General features: G+C 40.9%; 1 protein-coding gene across 2 annotated transcripts in view; it reads right to left on the reverse strand.

The window, feature by feature from the left end:
* itpk1b (inositol-tetrakisphosphate 1-kinase b) overlaps positions 1 to 21,862 on the reverse strand; it is a 29,325-nt gene that overhangs the window by 5,563 nt on the left and 1,900 nt on the right. For both annotated transcript variants that reach the window (XM_041953924.1, XM_041953923.1), the window contains exons 3-7: positions 18,558 to 18,582; positions 10,253 to 10,378; positions 7,245 to 7,362; positions 329 to 427; positions 55 to 95 (exon numbers count right to left, since the gene is read on the reverse strand). In XM_041953924.1, the coding sequence (XP_041809858.1) occupies positions 55 to 95; positions 329 to 427; positions 7,245 to 7,362; positions 10,253 to 10,378; positions 18,558 to 18,582 (409 nt within the window). The remainder of the gene's footprint in view (positions 1 to 54; positions 96 to 328; positions 428 to 7,244; positions 7,363 to 10,252; positions 10,379 to 18,557; positions 18,583 to 21,862) is intronic.

Consider the following 21,862-nt stretch of genomic DNA (forward strand, 5'->3'; position numbering starts at 1 on the left):
CTGTAAGTAAACTGTGGAGGGTGTGAGTGACCCTTGTTCCCTGCGGCCTTTTACCTCGTGGGAGTTGGTTCCATGAGCCACCCGTGTTTTGCAAACTGAGGATGAAACAAAGGCGAGTACAAACAGAATTTAGCAAGGTCATCTTAGTACAATACTGAAAAGAATTAGTGACATTTCAGCAGGGAACAACACTTGTCACGCTACGACCTTTTCTGACACTGTGTATTCACTACCTGTCTCGCATTTCAACAGTACAATATTAGGTCTAAATAATGTATGTGGAGTATAGTCCTCAATATCTGGAGGACAGCAGAATAAAAATACTTACTGAAGGGGAATGTGAGTCCTTGCCTCTTGATCTGCTCCAGCACATCTGGGCTGCAGTCTGTGTTTAGGACCATGAATGGAGGAGAGCAAATCCTCTCATCTGATGAAAAGAGATGTAAAAGAACATGGAGGGAATTGGCAGAGTTGAGAGTTGGAGAGAAAAGACTCTTAAAAGGTCGTGAAAAGTTTCAGTTCAACAGAAATAATGATGGAGAATACAGATACTTTCACTGGTGTAGGCATCTAGAATGAGAAATACACTAGAACTGCAACTAGTGATTATTTTCATGAAATACTGTTGATTAATGTTAAAATTAATTGATTGATTGTCTGGTATATAGAAAAGTCGAACAAGGTCCATGAGCCTAAGGTAAAATCGTCAAATTGCTTTTTGTCTAAAACCCAAAAGTAATTAATTTCTAATGATATAAAATATAGAAAAGGATTGTCGTCAGTCTATTTTCTATCAATCAAATAATCATTTCAGGTTAAATTTATACCCTTGAAACACATTTTTATCAGTTCACATATGATATGCTACCAGCTACATTTGTGGACCCAGTGGACCACAATCTGTACAATGATCCATGTACAAAAGGTGCAATTTCTGATTTGAAACAGTTTTGGTGTAACACTCAAAAAACAGATTTATTGTCAGTCTCTGCTCCCTGGTGAACAGCTCTACTGGAAAGTGATTTATATTCCTTGTTTTTTTCCTGAAATAGCAGCACTCCAAGCTATTCTTCCTGACATCCATAGCCTACTTAGGAAAAAACATGAAGGGCAGCAGCACATTCTACTGTAGCGTGAGCAAAAATGCTCAAGACCTGTTCCGACATGGGACGCAGATGAGTCTCTCACATATATAGACACACCTTATTTAACTGGATTTGGCCATGTATTTATATGTTTAGATTTCATCCTTGTGACAGGTTTAGACAACAAACACAGCAGAGGCCATCTGAGGCCCAGGGGGACAAATGACTTCTGTCCAAATAAATAAAGCAGAAAGCTGCCAGGCCCTTCTGCTCCTCCCAAAAAACACACACACACACGCACAGGAAAATGCTGAAATACAGGAAGACACAATCTCATGAGGAAATACAGACAAGTCAAACCAGCAGAGAAGATAACAGAGTGATCAGACACATCATCTGACTGACAGGCATGACAAGTAGCTCATTAGCAAACAAAACATGCACTATTGCACAACCAAAACTCAGCCATACCTTTGTTAAACATAGCCGAGGCCAGTAAAAACTTTCAGCCTATTTCTACACCATGTTCTTACATCACATCATGTTTGAAAATAACAAACATCCTGCAGATACTTCACCGTATCACGGCTCAGGACGCGTCTATATTAATGTCCTGCCTTCTGCAATTTCCCCTCTACAGTTGGTAATGTGGGGGTGATAAGGCAGCTGGTTGGAAATATCACCACAGGAAATCAGTGAGGGGGCCAAACCAAGAGCTGGCAAATTGCTAATGACAAAAACACAATAGAAACACGCCGGCCTTTGTGTGCTGTGGGCCTCAGCAGTGGCAGGGCTCCCTGCTCCTGCTAGTGCTGAGGTCAGGAGAATCTCATTTGCCTACATTTACTCCAGTGCTGAGTGCTGAACTCTGGGTGCACACTGGGCCCCACAGACATCTACAGCTCCCACAGCAGCCAGATAGTTCAGATACACACAATAACTTTTGGAAAACCTCCACACTGAATTTTTTTTTTCCAAAGCCTAAAAGTTATCACAGAATCTGACATTAAGCTGTGAAGCAGGTTCCAGGAAAATCAGTGACAGCTGCTGCTGTGGGAGGTGATAAAGCAGCACCAGCACATACAGTAATACAATGTTAAGGATCCTGTTACTGTAATGTTGCCGCACGACGGTGTAGTGACTAGGGAGACATCATCATTCCTGTTGGCAATAATAATATTGTACTGGAGTTGATTCATTGACAGAAAATTAAATGGCAGCTATTTTGATAATGGACTCGTGGTTAAAATCATTTTAAAGCAAAGTATAAGACTATTTACCAATTTCTCTATGATACTAAATTGAATATCTTTTGGCTATTCTTACATTTTTGGTTGTCTTTGAGTTTTGGACTGTTGGTCAGACAAAATAAGCAATCTGAGGACGTGACTCTGGGTTCTGGGAAATTATAATGAGCATTTTTCACTTCATCTTTTACAAAAAAACAATCAAGAAAATAACAGGCATATCAGTGGATAATGACAATAGTTTTAGCATTGTTACAGCCTTGCACTGTACTTGTGAAGTGCTGAGACTGGGGAATGTGGCGACATTCCAACAGGACAATACACACGAGCAGTCAGGTGATCATACAGGTTTTAAACAAAAACCATGGTTACAGAATAGTAATTGGCAGCCTATAGTTTAATTTATGTGTTGCACCATATATTGTAATTTGCACCTCACTTTGCTCTACATTTGTGTATGTATTGTTTCTATTTTTTTTTTATTCTGTATGTACATCGGCATTTAAAAATCAGTATCCAGGTCCAACTTGGCCATCGCGAAGCACACACAGTTTTCTAAAAGAAGTGGTCTGGATAATCTGGTTAAACTGTGGCTTGTCTGACTGATCGCCTGACCTTGTTGCAACATGTTTTAATATCTCATCAATGTCTTTGGTGAGTACAGCGTAATCTCATCTGATATAAGTGATGACCATAGCTACGTAAGTAAGAACTAAGACATAATAACCTGGAAAAATCCTTTCAGTATCCGCCTTGTTCATGTGCCCTCCAGGTTAAGAACTGCAGCTGAACATGTGCTTTGACCACTATGTGCAAAACTAATTTCCTAATAGGAACACTTCTATGCTTACTTAAAAAAGGGATACATCTGCAGGAGGCCAAAACAAATCAAGCATAGTTCAATGGTTTCTATGATCCCCTGTTACATGACAGAATACTGCTTTTCTCTCTCACAAGCAGAAACTTGTTCTGTGCTCGATAACCTTTCCCTGTGCAGCTGGAGCTACTCCAGCGTTGGCTCTGCAACCAGTCACTTTTGAGAGCGGGAAGCCTGAAGGGTTACCCATCATTCATCTGTGTACTGGCTACAGCCAAGCTCGCCATACTGCTGTTAGTTTACCGGGACAGGAATAGCAGCATAATGTCTTTCAGAAAACAGTCCAGTAGGGAAATAACCCCATTGCATCACTGTGTTCCCAAAGACTTATGGCGTTAAATTTTGTCAAACAAAAAGCCATCAAAAGACCTAAACCTTGTCAAACGGAACATTTCAAGCTCCAAGTCAAGGATTTATAATAAAGGGACCAGGGAATGGTGGATAAGAGAGTGTGGCCAAGTTTGTAATAGCGTGCATGCTTGGCTCTAGTTGACGCTTTAGGGATGAGGGGGTGGAGGGGAGGGTGGGGAGGATCAATCTCTGGCTATGTCTAAACACTGCATGATCGCAGCAGACCTGGAGGAGCCGAGGTCCACGTTTATGGGACTCTGCGATGAGATGCTTTTTAAATGTCGTTATCCAGTTACACTGCTTTCTTTGTTTCTCCTCTTTTATCTCATCTGGACATCCGCTGCATTTCCTCTGGCCACATCACCTTCACGCATGCAAATAAATAAACTTACAGGCAATGTCTGGAGTGTCTGACAATGGAGAGGAGAAGAAATACACCTAAGATTCAGGTCATATCTTCCCTTTCATTAAGCTTCATATAGTGGAGTGCTGTTTAGGTGAAAGGCTGAACTCCTGTTGCTATTTAGAGCTTGTTTCCTAGAAACCCCAGCATCCTCTCTCACTGCTCTTTCTGCACCCCCACCCCCGAGGCAAAGCAGCAGGATTTTCAATATTTAAAATTGTTCTCCACACACGGTTACATCCTGAAAGCAATGCCTTTCTCAATATCGGCATTACCCTAAGAGGCTTACATTCCAATTACTATTATGAGTCATTTATTTTGATAAGAAAACTTCGATTAAATATTCATCATTCAAGGATTGTGACAAAGCATTATAAACCTGATCTTATGCTTAAGTCGGAGCAATCCTGTCTGCCCACTTGGCTCATTGGACTTGGACATGCGTTTAGGTCTTAATGTGTCTTTCTCATGCTGCAACTATGATTAAATATTGATCACTTGCATAAACAGGACACTTGTTGTGTTGGTCCTTGCAGAAGCGTGGATTAATATTAGCACAGGGATCTCAAGACAGTTGGATTAAAATACAAACAAATTGTGGAAGGTTTCAGTTTGATCCTGAGGAATCCGCTTGCATTCAGGGAAAATTCTGTTATCGTGAGCTTGAGAGGAATAAGCTTAAAACACTGAGAGAGGCTTTCGTTTTATAGGGTAGTTGACTTGACGACGGTTTCTGTCTATAAAAACAGTACAAGATATCACAACTAAAGCACACACAGAAACCAGTGGATTCCACTAAGTAACATAAACAGTTACCTTGCTCTGAATCACATAGGAAACACAAAACCAAGCTGGACAACAGCGCAGCGGCAAAGTTCCAAGAACTATGAATCAGTGACGCTGATCCATTAGCGCTCGTGTGGCTCTTGTCTGGCTATTTTCTATCAAACATAACATTAAGATGAGCTACTTCTTGTACTTACGTTAACATGAATTTAAACAATTCAGAGCAGAACAGTTAAATGTACTGTGACTGGGGCCGTTTAACATTTAACATGAGTGACCACTCGAGTGATAAAATAAGGTTTTCCAGAGAAAGCACAAGCGCACCTCAAGTGCTTCCTCCTATTGAGTACTATTCTGAGTCATACAGACTGAAGCATGGCAGCCTCTCTATGGCCTTTTAGCACTGGGTTGCCTTGGCAGCTGCTCCAGGACTCCATGGTCTCTGCTGATAAGGAGGAGGAAGTGGCTGTGCCTAAGAAAGCAAGGTACACTTTCCACACTCTCACACTATCCTCCACTTTACTCCAACCTTCACCCAGTTCTCCCAGTCTCTCTTTTTTTCCCTAAAACAGAGTACATTCGTCCTCAGTCACATGTTTTTTTTTCTACAATCACAGAGGTGTGGTGTAGGATTATAATGGCTTACACTCAGTGCTTGTGTCTAAACCAGCCACAATTGTCAGGGAGGTTTGGTATGCAAGCGTGATCAGAGAGCACCACTTGCATTAATGGAAGCAGGGTGGTGAAAAAAAAAACAAAAGCTTCCTATAAATGCAGCCAGTGAGCTATCTGCCTCTTCAAACCAAATACACACAGTAAGTGAGTGATGCAGCTTATACTCATTCTTACGTAACAGCCATCATTTCTGTTTGGATAAAAAGACGTCTTCTTGTGGTTCTATTTTAAGAAACTCATGACACTGCCGACATGCTGAAACGCCTCTGATGTGCTGCTCTGACACCACACTGCGGCCCCTTAGAGTCATAGATCCTTGTTGAAGTAATACTTAAAAAGGTTTACGTTCCCTGCCATGTATGGGGGTAAAGGAAATGTGGATGAGTCACAGGTGTGTTTACAGTGTGTGTGGGCAGGGAATGTGCTCCTGTCGTCATTGCATTTCTCTGCCTCCAGCCAAAAGAAAGTGCCTGCTGATTCGTTTATGAGCTCAACGGCAGAGGAAGGTGTTGCTGCACCGACTCGAAGGCAAGTTCTGGCCCTTCAGCAAGAAACACACATATCTAAGTTCATACTGGGTTCAGGCGGGAGGAAATGGAGAGGTGCTTTTGTCGCGTGAAAGGAAGAAGACGAATTATGATATCAGCACAGAGCTCTACCGGCAAAAATTAAACATCTGTTCGGAAGCATCGCGTAACATAATTCAAGCGAGGCGCGACAGTGCCGTCATATGTTGTCCATGTGTCCCCTCTGGAAGTGAAGAGGAAAGACAGACAACCTGCAGTTATCACAGCTCGGTCCAGAAAGTTCAACACACAAAGGCAGTGTTCATGGAATCAACAGTTCCTTTATTATTTTAGACAACATCTGCTTTTATATAATATTGACGACTGGAAGAAGAACAGAGGCACCATTGTGTTTACTGAATTTAACCCATGACATGCTGTTGTTGACATTGCAAAATACACTCAGTTGCCCGTTTATCAGGTTCAACTAGCTCAAACTAATGGGGTCTATTTATGTTTTGTTGACAATGTTTTAGAGATTGTTTCAAGGTTTTGGAGGCTACAGTTTGCTGTGCTGCTGACTGTACTGCATCACACCGAGTGGTGTTTTTAATATTTAGTCTTGCCTTGTTAAAATAAATGGGGTGGGCGAAGCATCAGAGGCACTTCCCAGAATATTACACAGTATAATTCACCAGTACCATAACTGTAGAACTGAATCAACACCTCTCGATAACAGTTTCAGCAAAAACTGAACATGATAAACTTCATAAAGGGACAATTTATTGTACGACTGCTGTATTGGACTGCATTAGTTTTAGATATGTGTACATCATAGGTTTGGTCAATTTGCATGTCTTCTAAAATAAGTGCTGCTGAAAGTATGGTGACGTACTGAAGACATTAAAACAATTATTTTAATGTAATGTATCTGTACTATCCACCCTTGTGTCACAGCTGACAGTATACACAGAATCTATTCTATGAGGCAGTATAGAAAACTGGATGGTGTGATACAGCTAATATTGTAGCTTCCTCAATTTTGGATTTTTTAGTTCTCTTTGTTCCCTCAGAAATCAGCACAGGTCATTGGTCAACAGTCTGAATTTGTGTGTCAAACTTCCAACCAAACATTACCTCTCTGTAACAGTACGGCTAATACTTCCCCTCTGCAATTCACTAACTGCAAGCTAGCAATAGTTGCAAAATTGAAACTTCTCTCTTTTACAGGGGATACTGGTCTAACACAGCACTAAGACAGTCAGTGGAAGACTGCTGTGCACAAGTGTCACCAAATTACATGAAACACCCTACCTTGCATACAGCTCTCTATCCTGTGGATGAGCTGGTAGGACTTGCAGCGGTCCAGCAGAGTCCGGATGGCTGGAAGAGGGTCCAGGACAATAGTCTCAGGGTGGGCATCAATGTAGTCCTAAAAACACAAACATTTTAATTACTTTTATTTACTTATTTTTTACACAAGAAAAAAAATGGAGCAGAAATATGAAATTGGACAAGAGTCTATCCGAACCCTACTCGGTCATGATACGCTTCTCAAACTAAAAGCAGCCTCTCTTTAGGTTGTAGTGATTGGTAATAAGTAATACTTTACATTACAGCACAGCAGCACACTGAGGTAGCACACCACATGCAACCACCTGCCATGACACGACACACACTCAGATACATCAATACAGGCTAGAAATGTTAAACGTATTGGAGTAGGCAAACTACAAATACAAACACTGAGTTGAAGGGTCAACATACCTCACACTGTATATGTGTGAGCTAGAGAAAGCATGAGATGTATGCCAGAGGGTCTGTGTAGGTTACATCACTACGTCCCTGCACTGCCGGCTGTTAGGGTCAGCATGAGGTTTGCTGTTTTACATAACAGCACACCCCTTCCCTTCTCTCCTCTTGCTCTGTCCCCACACCACCTCCTCTCCACTTTGCAGCTCTCCATGTTCTCCACATTTCCATCTCTGCTTTGTGGATTTCTCTGCCAACCCTTCCTTCCAAGCAATTTTTACTGACTCACAAACGCTGTCAGGTGGAGTTGGCTGGCCTCTACATTACACAAACAGCCTGCCTGCTCACATCACAGCCCTTTAAAAACACTACAGTTCCACTGTCATACATGTTTGCATGAAATGAAACATGCTGCAATGTCAGCCATGAAGCACACACATACAGTGGAACAAAAACGCCCATTTGTGAACTGACTCTTATTATATACACATACTGATGCAGGCAGCATTTAAACAAATGCCTTTGCCTTGACATGGAGGACCCATCTGTAGGATTTGCCGGGATCTAACAGGCAATGCTGATCAAATCCAGTTCAGCGGTTATGTAAGTCAAATATGCTGCCGCCAAAGAATAAATCCAAATTAATCTTCCAGGAGTTGAGAGGAATACTCTGCTGATAAGGACCGTCACTTGCTGATGTCTGCGTCTCAGAAGAAGAAATGCATTTAAAACACAGACAAGAGGAGGAGGTGAGGGAGATAAGCACTGGCCAGCAGGTGTTAGAGAGGAAATGAGCCAGACGTATGTCAGTGTGGGTGTAAGACAGTGGGTGTCATTTTCTGCTCACATTTCCAAGCAGATATGTTTCCACAGGGAAAAAAATCTTTATTCTTATCAAGTCTGCAAAAATAAGGTCAGCAGAGGTGAGCTCTATTAATTGGCATGAATTGCAACAATTAGGTAAATTTGCAGGAAAGTTCCCACTGTTCTCCATCGTGCCTCTCAATTATGGCTGCAGCTAATGATTTTCAATGAACTTATTAATTTAATAAATGTTTAGTCTTTAAAATATGTGGAAATAGTAGTTCAATGGTATAAACAAAAGAAAGGTGCAAAAGCACATAATGGAGAAGCTGGAAACAGAAAATTTTGGATTGATGAATGACAAAAATGATAAAATCGACTATCGAAACTTTGGATCAGATAATTGTATCATTACTTTTTTGTCTTTGTGTGTCTCTCTCTCCCTCTGTGTGTGTGTTTGTTTGTGTTTGGTGTAGGGGTCAGAGTTAACCTGTAATGTACTTGACAGAAATCCTGGCTGCTGCTGCTGGACACAAACAGGCTACTTTTTGGCTACCACACAGCATTTCACTGCTAAGAAGTTATGAAGTTGCTTGTGAATGGACACAGACTTAAACCAGTGATGCTGGTGTATACACCATCTTCCCTCAAATTAGTGCCATTTGCTTTAAGTTTTTAAGAAATGAATGGAAATGGAAATGGAAATGCATGGTTTTAGAGGGCTACAACTTATGATACTGAAGACCACTGAAGACACACAACTGGAGATGTGTGTTATTTGGATTTGCTTTTAGGAGGATTCCACTGTTATATAAGTGTACACGATCATTACTGTTGCCATCTGCATAAGATGAGGATTTATACATGGTAAATATACCCAGAACATTTTTGTCATATCAGAAGGGGTGTGCATATCTTTCAAAATAGCCTAGAGCATCATAAAAGTGTGTAGATGCAATATTGTCACAGTTAACCTTCACCAGGTTCTGCTGTTTAGGTGATTGCTCCACACCGACATCCTGTTTGTCCTTTCTAAATGAGCAATCAGGAACATGTTGACAGAATTGCGTGACAATCATGATTACAGCTCCTTTTAGTTAGAGAGAGAGAGTTAGAGAGAGAGAGAGAGAGAGAGAGAGAGAGAGAGTTAGAGAGAGAGAGAGAGAGACACCAGATTAACAGATACACACAGTTTTCTGTGTTTTCTGAAGTGTGTTCACAGTGTCACATTTGGAGCTGTAACCTGCTGTCTATGTGAGATTATTCTCACTTCAGGAGGAATGAGATCTTTCACTGACAGCGCTTAGGTTCTATGAGTCACCCATGCGCAAGTATAGCTTCTAATGTCTTTTACATTACTAGAGCTAAGGTTAAGGACTGTTGTCTGTTTGATTCCTTCAACTGGGACATTTAGATTCTGTCATCCAGAAATGTTTATTGCCTGAAGCAGTGCTGCTGTGCTGCAGACAAGACTATCCAGAGCTTTGGAAACTGTGTCTGAAGAGCACAGCCAATGTTCCATATCATGCCTGCTGAAAGATGTGAGATACAATAGAAAGCTCTAAAAAGCGAGTAAATTGACCATTGAGTTGAGATTATTTTGTCACACATACTGTTTCCAAGGTCAAGAATAATATTTTTTAAAGGTTTTCAAGATGTGAAAAATTATTAATTTAATATGCTCTACTTTTCCAGACCTCTCTACTTGTATTCCTCATATCACATATGAATCCTGAGGACAAACGGGGGAAGACAGAGATGCAAACCTGTACTCTCTGCACCAGCAGCACAGCCTGTGAATCATTCTGGTCAGCCTCCAGGATGAGGTCAGTCAGTTTGTGGATGATGACGTCCAGTGGACCCTGCTCCTCCAGAGGCTGGCTGAGGTCCAGCTAAGGAGAGAAAGACAACCATGGGTCAAGGGTTGTGTTGCTAAAAGGGCAACACTGAGGTATTCATTTATCATATTTAGAAATGGTTTACTTCAGCAATCATACATGAAAAGCTATGTTTTCTTAATTTCATAACAGCACTGTCTCCTCACTGCAAAGCATTGCCTTTTCTTACTTTGTGCATTTATAAAACTGCAATGATACATCGTAGTAAAAAAGGTGTAAATGTTAAATAAAAATGTTAATAATAAATAATAACTGTATACTACATTAGTTTGTTCAGGCCTCTAGTCAGAACATACCAAATTTTCCCAATGGTCTCCTTTACTGCCCCCAAAGAACTGCTGCCTGGACTCTGACAGTAAGTCAGTCAGTAGTATAGATTCTAGATAAGTAAGTCATAGATTCGTCACACCAAGATTATCTAATTTGCTTGCTGAAAAGAATGAAAGAGGTAGGTTTATCATATGACGCAACCTGTTTCATTATAGTACATTATTGTACATTTTATTGTACATGCACCTTTGCACTGACCTGCAGCTTAGATAGGAGGCAGTAGCAGTAACGATACTGAAGTCTAGGACATACTAAAAATATCATATGTATCAGACAGAAACCCTTGCTTCAATGGCTTTGTTATACAAAGTAACCAGCGTCATCAACGTAGAAAAACATTTACAATGCATACAGTAAGTTGTAGAATTATGTACTTTAACAAATCACTCCAAGTTAATTTTTCTGTGTCTCGGATTGCCTTTTGAAAACGATGGATGGGAGAGCATTTTTTCCGAAAAGGACCACTCATTTTGGGATATCATCAATCTGCCATTGCCCTCCTCATTTATACTCCCAATCTCCCAATAGAAAAGAGTAATCTCTCCAAACCACCTTATAGTTCTGCTCTAGGAAGCAAACATCCATTTTTTCATTAAACAACAGGGCTGATTCTAAATCATCTACTCCCTCTTTTTATTTATAGCTGCAACTTTGCTACAAACAGAGTTTGTTATATTTGTTTTCAATTACACCATCAGGATTTATTTCTGGCATCATCTACTTGACTACGATGAGTTACACATTTTTTCCCTCTGGCCAGACCTCTAGTCTCGCTGAGCACATTCGACAGACTCTGAGAAAACGCCAAATTAGCATTCGTTTGAAGTTTACTGCAGCCGAAAGAGCGACTGCACTGGCCAAGTAGTTCACAAGTAGTCAAAGCTGCTCTCCAAGTGTGATAAGACTTATGTGGGTCAGTGCTTGCACACACACACACAAACACGTCTGTACTTCTATCCCTGTGAGGACACTCATGGATATAACGCATTCCCTAGCCTCTTACCATGGCCGTAACCATCACAACTAGATGCATATCCCAACTCTTACCCTAACCTAAACCTTATTGTAACCTAGCCCTTTAAACAAGTCTTAACATTAAAAAGCTCTTTGAGGGTCTGTCTGAAAGTGCGGACTGGCTAAAATCACTTTCCAAAAATGTCCTCATTCCCAAGATCTAAAAAATCAAATTGAAAGATATGACACACACACATACACAAAAGAGCAAATGCAGCAACATGACAAGAGCTAGAGGAGAAATGTTTGGCTTTAGCAATGAATGCTGAGTCGTCTGTGGATGAATATGATAAGTCCAATTCACAAAAGGTCTGTATTCCGCGTGAATGTGTCCAGTTTGTTGCGACAAAGGAGTTGAGTTAGGTTTGTGTGCGAGAGACAACTTTCAACGGTGGGGGACGCAAGGGTGCCTGGAGTCGTGACTGCTTGTTTTTCAACTGGTTGCAGGGCTGCTGTTGCATAACGCAGTTATATGCTAACTCATTAGCGAATCGGCAAATACAGATCACCTGATTATTACAGACAAAAGATAATTCAGGAACACCTGTGCAAATAAACCAAAGCTGGGTAGCACCACTCTGTCCTTTATGCTGTCCAGACAGCACGTAAACCGAGAGTGAATACACCTTAGCCACACTGGTGTGGATCAATGCAAGAACTGTAAAACTGTACAGAGTTTCAGTTGGTTTAGGGTTGGCCGCAGTCAAAGCCAACAATGCCTGGTTAATGATTGTGAGGGGTGTGATGGATAGATGACTAATTAGCGTACCCTTGGTCCTTGCCTGAAAAGTCAACTGCACAGAGTAGTAAATCTGTTAAATATCAGATGATTTAGATACTGTGTTCTTTCACTGGAGCCATCACGAAGAACAAAATATCTGAGGTAAGACCTTGAGCTGACAGGGCTATGTTCAATGTTCTCATCAGAGTTTGACATAGTGTATTGACTTTTCTATGTTGAGCAGGCACAAGCTATTCCACACAAAAACAGTCTGTGTACAGTCTGACAACATGCAAAGAAATGCCAACACACCCTGTAGTGTTCAAGTCAAGCTGTACTCTCCTAAGAGCTCATTATGCCACATCAACGCGGCATGTCTTTCTCCACCCATCGTAATGCTGTTGGATCTCATGCTGTTGCAAACACCATTCCTCCTACCTGTAGAAACACGCCCGTCAGCTCAAAAGCAATACACCACACCAGCTGAAATCATGTACACAGGGCAATGAAGCTGAAAGTGTCCAACCACTCCAGCAGGTTTGCTGCTAATAGAGACATTTTCATGTACTAATGTGGCTAAGGGAGGGCTGAGGTTAGGTGGGGCTATGTAGATTAAATCCTCTGTAGTATATGTAATTGATATACTGGTATATGATATTGATAAATGTTGGGATGGGGTACATTATCTGGAATTTTATAATGCGGAAAATCAATAAAAATCTGTTTTTGGCTAATCCAACAAAATAAATATATTCAACCATGCTATTGCAAAAATCTAATAAAATCCAATTCTACCATAAAACCCTGGTCATTGATTTGTAATTTGGCCAAAACCTCAATATAACAGAAATGTTGAACAGATAAATACCATGGTATAAACAGTATGGCAAAATGTCAGATTTACATCAGCTGCTCACTCCAAGCAAAGCTACCCCTAAAAGTCCGACAAGTAGAAAATCTCTCTCAAAATGTTTTAAGCAATTGTAGAGGACAGTGGATGATAAAGTATTTAAACACAACATTGTCCCATTGTGGAGATCAATAAAGCTTATCTTATGATTCACTAATGAAATCAGATACTCTAAAACCAGTTTCAGTAAGGGGATATGCAACACTACAGTGAAACATTCACAGTATTTTGCCAGAATCAACCAGTATCATTACATATACTAGAAAAGTAAGGCCTGTGCTTAAAAACAAATTGCAGAGGTTTGGTGACTCAGCGTCGCAGCAGTCCAGCTGGTTTATCAGGAATGGTGTGGTAGACACAGAGGTGTGAGCATATGGCAGATGCATAAAACACAAACATGCTGCCATGACATTAATTGCACAGTGTTGGTCAGTCAACACTCATGTTATCACCTGTGGGTAAACTACTACTGGGTCTATAGCAGTAGCTGCTATGAGCTGCAGTGGTGACAGGGCTCAGCAGTGGCGTGAGGTACAGAAGGTCGGTAAAAACTGAAGCGGTCACTCTCGTTTTCTGTCTCGCTAGTGTGTCGGTGCAGTGTCGGTGTGACAGGGCTGGGTGGAAGGGAATTTGTCCGTACTCCACTACGGCAGGACTTTTAATCTCTTGCTTACACAACACAGAGGGCCCATCCACAGCCTGGCCCCTCCACAAAAACAGGACTCTACATCGTGGGGGTCAACACCCACTGGCAAAGACACATCGCGGAGGATGAGGCTCTCCTCTCCCTGTGCGTAGACAGAATGACCCCGCTTTAGAGCTCATCCAAAAACCCAGCAGTAAAGTCACTGATGTCCTGCTAAATGCTAAAAGCAGAAATGTCAGCTGACGTCTTTGCAAGTCCCTCTGGGACTGAGTGCTAGCAGTGGGCCATGGTAGTGATGGACAGCACAGAAAACATGCTGGATGCTGGAGGCAGAGGGAGGGTTTGGGCCAATATATTTTCAGCTTTGATGTAGCTCCACAAAGGGCCCAAGCTATACCCCAGGGAGGTCTAAGAACAGTGATTTACACCAAACCGCAGGGACAGAGCTCATAATAATACTTCATTATGTATACTATGTATGTATTCAACATAGTTGTGTACAAGTATTGTGAACATAAACCGTATGTACAATTGTTTGAGGCAGGTTTGACCATAGAGCTGCTTCATCCTTTAGATGTCTCTTTCTCGTTGCCGTCAGTTAGATCTAATCTCACTTGGCTTTCGCTTTGTTGTCGGGCTAGCCCAGAGAGAGACTGTGTGCAGAGTGCAGACAGACATGATGAATGATTTATTTTGTATGCTGTGAGTCAGTTGACACCCTAGTGTAAGAGAAACGTGTGTCCGAGACAAACTATGGCTGTCAGCCACACCTCGCATGAAGTACAAGACTAGACATGAGGCAGGATCAACATTAAGGTTCTGAATCTACAGCCAAAAACCCTATGGAGTGTCAGAGTGGGAGCTCATTAGGCTAATGGTGCCTCCGCAGCATCCCTGGAGGCCTCTCTGCTGACTATGTCCTGCAATGGAAACTTGGGAAGTAACTGCCTTTGAGCTTTTATCAATTAATACATACTTTGTTGTTAATAAATGTGTGTGACTAAAGTGACTCAGCAGGCATGTGGATATATCATGGGGGATGAAAAAGATCTACTTTAGAAGGAAAGCGATTTCATACCTCTACCAACTCTACTAAGAATGGCTAAGGATATTTAAGGAGATAAAGGAATCACTGTGGAGTTGGTTGAGCTGATGAGTCTCATTCGTCATCATCTCCACCCTGATCCCGAGACTCCTTAAACAACAACCGTCCAAACACTTTTCAGAGCACTTGAAAATTGTGTCGGTCTTACTGGAAATTTGTCAAACTAATAAAAGGAAGTGCAAAAATGACGTTCAGAAAAAGAAGCATTTTGGCTTTGTTGTAGTGACTTCTAAGTGGTGAAACTTTCTGCAAATTTCTAATTCTCTCATCTTTGCTAATGTCACCATACAATATAAAAATGATGCCCACCAATCATCTTTCTATGGATTATGGTACACTGGAGGACCAATTAATACCGTCTGAAGACCATCATTTGTTTGTCATCCTCCACAAATTCAACATGCAGGTGAAATACTGTAGCATGCCGGAAATCAACATTAAATTCTTCGGCACTTAAGATATAATAAAAACGGTAACTCAATAACTTTTCCTGGGTAGCCCACTCAAACGATGGCTATTTGCTGTGATGGGCTCTCCCTCTCTCTGTGAGAGTGAATATTGGCTTCTTCAAGGCCGATCCTGGGGAGTTAATCTCATCAGCTGTGTGATACACACAGGCTAATGTACGGAGCACCGGGAGGATGGCTTTCATGAGCTCAGGGCTAAGGGGTCAGTATTGATGAGCTGGTGCAAAAATCGCTTCGGAGGAGGGAGAGGAAGAATGGAAGGGTGTAAAGCAGAGACAAGGTGAGCGTGATAATGGGTTACTTAAAAAAAGAGCTAGAGTGGATAGATGCTAGAGGCTAAAGGAGCTAACAAATGAACCCTATGTTCTTTTTCAGTTCTGTCAGTCCAGATGGGCATACATGTAAACGGTTTTCCCACACTAGAAATGGAAATATAAAATAAACTCCCTAGGGCTGCCAGATTTAGCAAAGATCTGTTCACACAGGGTGACGTCATAACCACTGCTAGTCCTCTGGAGGATCCAGCGCCTCGTGGCAAATAGCATATATCACTAGGTGGGAGTGCAATGAGAAATGCAGTGAAATGCTGCAACTGACAATTCTTTCAATTATCGATTAATCTGCTGATTATTTTCTTGACTGATCAATTAATCATTTGGTCTTAAAATAAAAGGGAAACCAGTGAAAAATGCCCAACACAATGTCTCAAAAAACCCAAGGTGACACCTTCAGATTGCCAGTCACTTTCAACTGAAACCCACAGATATTGAATTTAGTATCACATTGGACAAAGTAAAGCAGCAAATGCTAACATTTGAGAGGCTAAAAACAGGGAAAAAAAACAACTGACGATCAAAACTGTCGCAGATTAATTTTCCAGATATCAACCAATTGTTTTGGCTCTGGTATGTTGCCATCATTTCAACGAATCTGCAGTTTTGAAACAAAACAATTATGTGAATTTGCTTGTAATAAGGCTGTAAACAACATTAAATATTGGTTTATTCGGATAGAAAAAGCCTAGGATTAATTTATCCTTGGATATTGAAGGTTGAGTTGTTATCATCAGGATCAGCTAGTCTGTCAGACCACAGGGACAAGGTTAGGTGATTAAACTGGCTGCAATAGATACATTTAGAGCGATGTTCTTCTCCAACCTTCTAGAGAAGGTTAAACAGACTTGATATCCACATAACATCAACACTCCCACACACCCGAACAACTTTAGAAACCCATATTAATAAAGCATAAACAACACTCAAGCTAAACACTTCATCTGAAATGCAACACAATTTTCACTTCATTTCAACATTCATGAAGCTATTCTAAGTGTTAGATGTTGTCTGTGCAATATACCCCCACTTCTCTTTACTACTGTCTCTCCCCATCATGCTTGTTATCTCTGTCTCTAATAAAACATGACTCTTCTTCATTAGGATTCATTCATTCACATACTTTATTGTCTAAATGTAGAAACTTCTCGTCAGTAAGACTGGCCTTAGAATAGGAAGAATAAGTTAAAATAGTTCCAGGGCCTAAATACAGGATCAAATATAACTATAAATACCAAGGCTTCAAATACATAATCTAGCATTAGAAAACGCATCACTGATTGCAAAATAAGAGCCTAAGGGAAAGTCTAAGGTTTGCTGAGCTCAGAATTCACTAGTGCAATAGGAGAAGACAGCTTTGTACACAGGCTTGAATAACAAGGCCAAGGCATTACAATGGCTACCATTATCTTCACTTGTGATGCGGCCATGACATTACAGGCACTGACTGGCATTGGGTGCATCTCGGGCAGCCGAGTCATTGGTGTGAATTCAAAAAAACCTCTGGGTGTCTCAGCAAGCTGAGCTTCCTCAATTGGCAGAGACAGCCCAGCTAAAAATAAAAGCAAGTTTATGCTGATTTGTAGGAGGAAAATAGTCAGTGGACAACAGGTACTCCGGGAAAATGAGAAATGGTGAAGGCCAGAGGGCTGTTCACATCCCTGGGTACACCGAGCTAAGGGTCTGTGAGGATCTGCTGTCTCCCAAGAGGGGTTGAATGCACAGTGGGAAACAAAGCCCTGCTTACTTTGGGACTATTCCCAGGACAAGGCTCTTTCTGGGTGTGCTGATATCGTCGGCACAGTGAGAGGAAAGAAATAACCTCAAAGCAAGACGGAAAAAAAGCACCCCCCAAGAAGACAAGAGACAGCAGTAAAAAAAAGAAAAAGCAGAAAAGGCATGATTTCCTCCTCATCTGCAGAAAGCACTTTAACTGACAAGCACTTTTCAGCACTGAGCTCCCAGGACTTAGTAACAATTGTTACTATGCTGCTGCATGGGCTGTGTTTACTCACTCAGTGTAGTGTGCTGCTATCCATTAAGGACAGCAACATGTACTTCTCTGGGGCCTCCATTTAACTGAACATACAGTAAATCAGTAGTCGTCCTTTACCTGAGCTACATAATCACTAGAGATACACCATTATTTCTTTTGACACATCCAAATTACAGACAATACCTTTAAGTGACTGTAATTAGTGATGTGTAAAGAGCTGTAGCTGCTCTCATTTATTTTGGTACAGAAAATACTTCTCTTGGAGTAGTTCAGTGATGTCAGATACTGTGATGGCCTCTGCAACCACCACGCTCTGGAATGTTTCTAACCACTGTGCCATTAGATTTCCCGTATCACAGAATTTACAGAGTTGAGGGCGGGTGTTGAAATTCGACAAACAATGAGCATAGCTGGTCTGGTAGACTGCGACTGAGGATGCTTACAGACTGAAAATAACAAAAATGTGAAGCAACTACATCAGTTATGTAGGAGGTAACAAAGTACTTTACAGTAGAAATCTGAAATAAGCATGTGTTGGAAATGGTTTGGTGTATTATATATGGATGTATGATTCCCCAACTGAAACAATGTATGGCTGCTCAATTCCATCTAAAAACAAACAAATATTAGCCAAAAAATGTTGTCCACTTACCTGAACAACTTCTATTCCTCTTTTCCTGAAAAAGAAGACAAAAGCAAATTTAACAAAAAATAAACCAAAGTGATCAGTTACAAATAGACATTTCCATGTATTGAAAGACCCTAAAAGCTATAAGATGCACAACGTTATGTGAATGTCTGTCAGGTACTGTTCGTGAGGATATCAGTGTCCGTAAACACTGTCTCAGGTATGTCAGCTCAAAGACCCAACGGAAAAAATGACTTTAATGAACGCAGAAGATATCCAACACAAAGTGAAGTGATGCAACAAATGTATTTTACTTGCATAGTGAAATTGATAAGAAAGCACACTTAAAACCTATTATTACTATTTATTATTTTACTTTTATGTCACAAAATATAATAAGGTCTGATTCAACTAAACAAGAACTTGGCACCAAAATTCCTAAGACAAGTTCAAGTTCCACAGTCAAGTTCCACAGTCAACTTTCACAAAAGTACAATAGAAAGCATCCTGGAAACATTACAAACTGGCATGGGATGTGCACTGCCCAGGACAGGAGGGCTCTGCAGCGGGTAATTAAAAACCATCATTGGTACGCATCTACTGAGCATCAGTGTTATCAGTGATAATTTATCATTTATTCATCCATTAATACAAGTTTTGTTTTGTGAGTAGCATAAAGGGGCTACAAATAGCTTTTCGGTATACGACCCTGTGTTGTAGAATGACAAATGTTTTTGAATTAGTTTCCCTCATGTAAATGTATGTCAAAACAGTTGCTTTCCAGAAGAATTAAAGAGAAACTTAGATAGGTCTTCAACAATTTGACTCTTTGGACAGTAACAGACGTGAGCTACTGTTATGTCAAAAATAAATGAACAATGAACCGGAGTTATTCAGTAAATTTGTCTGATAACAGGACAGCAAAGTAGGGCCATTGTGACTGAAAAAAAAAAAAAAAAACCTAGAGAATATTCTACTTTTCAGAGATGGCACAGATATACTTGTCTTCAGATTAAAAACGGTTGCTTGGCAACCAGCAGACCACTACAAGAGTGGAGCTGTTGGTGGAGGTGACTATCATAACATAGTGCACCACTAAACTGTACACTTGAGGAACCTGGAAAGATCTCTTCTCCTTATCTCTGACAGTACAGCAGTATTGATGCAACTGATCATTTGTGCATACATCCGAATCGGCGTTGACTCTTTCAAAAGACGAGTTGGTCCAGAAATCCATCAAAGGATTTTTCTCACATGTTTAAACCGGTTTGATTTGTTTAAGTCCTAACCCAACCACAGAGACCAAAAAACTACCCAAACAAAAAAGACTGGCGTATTTCTGATGGAACTGTATTGTCAATTCTCCTGTCTCTCTCTATGCCACAGATTAGCCAAAGAGATTCAGAAGAAAATAACAAGTACAACTTGAATGGCCAAAACATCTTTTACTGTAGTTGGGGGAATTTACGATGGGGACCAAACAAGTTCAGTGCTACCACCATTTCAGCCTGTCCAGCCCAGTTGTTTTTGAGGTTACAGCCCCATGGTAACAGCCGTGCAGCCATTCACTGCTTCACAACAATGTGGATATTTAATACTGCAGCTGGCGTGTTTCATGTGGTGTGAATGGGGCCTTTAGTTTCGTCCCATCTCAGATATGGAGATCGTCTGCTCTCCTATATTGTTACACAGCCTGCAGAATGAATGAGACGGAGCAGAAGACCCACCAGAGAAGCAGGCCAGGGTCAGAACTTCTGAATAGGCTTGACACACATGCACAGAGGTGTATTAAAAAACAAACTTTTTTATTAAGCCATGCGCAGTATCATATATCCATAAAGTCTAACCCTAAAGTTTGGTATTAACGTCGACCATATATGTGACAACTGCCCTGCATGACAGCATGTGATTACAAAGTTTACAAGTGGGTGTATTTCAGATTGTGTTGACTTCTTGATAAAGCAAAAAGTAATTTTGCCAAAACCTACCAAAACCTTGCTGATGTTCAATACAAGAAACTATGGTGATTATTTTAAAACACTCTGGATCAATATGATTTAGTGTAGCATTCTTGTGGATAACATTGTATGTATGTCAAAGTAGACATGCTAAAAAGGTGGAGCAGTATTACCTGTTTGGGCTGCAAAAACCTTGCTCTGCATGTTCCTTAAAATCCACAACCCCTTCTCTACATGTTAATAGATTTTAAAGTGACATTCGCAACAGGTTTTAAATAATCACAGTCTTCTCGTCACTGGAGTACATTGTATCATTTGGGTAAAAGCATACAGTGGGTGTAGCTCAATGTAATCTTGACAGACTTTTCGTCCTCGGGTGCAGTGGCCTTGCCTTGACAGGATGAAGCGACAATATTTTCATATTATGCAATGATGCTCAGGCTGGCTGTTCTCAAGGGCATCACATTTTTCTTAATCAGGTATATGTGAGTCAGGAAAATGCTGTGCAAGCTTGTGGGACACAAACACAAAAACCCAAGTGGCTCTAACCAGCAGGAATCCCGTAAATCCAGCTGCACGAGACAGGGCAGACTCCACACTGAGGCACTCACAATGTCAGCTGCGGGCCATATGATGAGAGCGAGAAAACCTGGTCAGCCACAACAAGAGTAGGATGGTGGCATTCTGTTCATGTGAAACATTCACCTTTTCTATGATAATACAGCCTGAAAAGCCAAAAACCTGCAGATATCTATCTGTAAAGTAAAAGGAAAGGGAATCCCTTAATAAATACAATTGCCTTTCTGCCTTAAGGTTTGGTAATAAGATGGTACTAATGCACAAAAGCAAGTGTGGCAACAGTTTAAAAATGCATTGTTCCTCCTACAAAGACAAAATGCCTTAAAAAAACAGTTGAAGTCTAAATATGGGAGCTACACATACGAACATGGTCCTAGTTCTATCTTTTCCTTCCTCTTGAAGATGACTTTTGCTTTCTAATATGGTATATGATAAGGGGAACTATGTCAGGAAAAGGAGAGCCTGAAGATACGTTTCAGTGACTGATTGAGGAAAAGTCTGGCTGTGAACATATATACCATAGATCCACATTCACTTTGTGGCTCTTCTTCATTTCAGTGTACTGTCTTGTATAAAAGCTATTACTGTGGTTTGATCTTCTGTCACAAACACCACTTCCTAACACTCAACCCTCCGTCCTTCATATTAAACAGCCCTCTGTCTAGCTCTAAGGGAAGAAGGGGGTAGGCATGATGCAGGGAGGGAGGTTACTAGGAGGTTTATGAAGAGATTAAAAATGTTTTGTGGATTACAGTGGTAATCTGCGCTGGCTCAACCAGGTCGCTTTGTGAA

This window comes from Chelmon rostratus, chromosome 15 (assembly GCF_017976325.1).
Source record: "Chelmon rostratus isolate fCheRos1 chromosome 15, fCheRos1.pri, whole genome shotgun sequence".
Taxonomy (NCBI): Eukaryota; Metazoa; Chordata; class Actinopteri; order Chaetodontiformes; family Chaetodontidae; genus Chelmon; species Chelmon rostratus.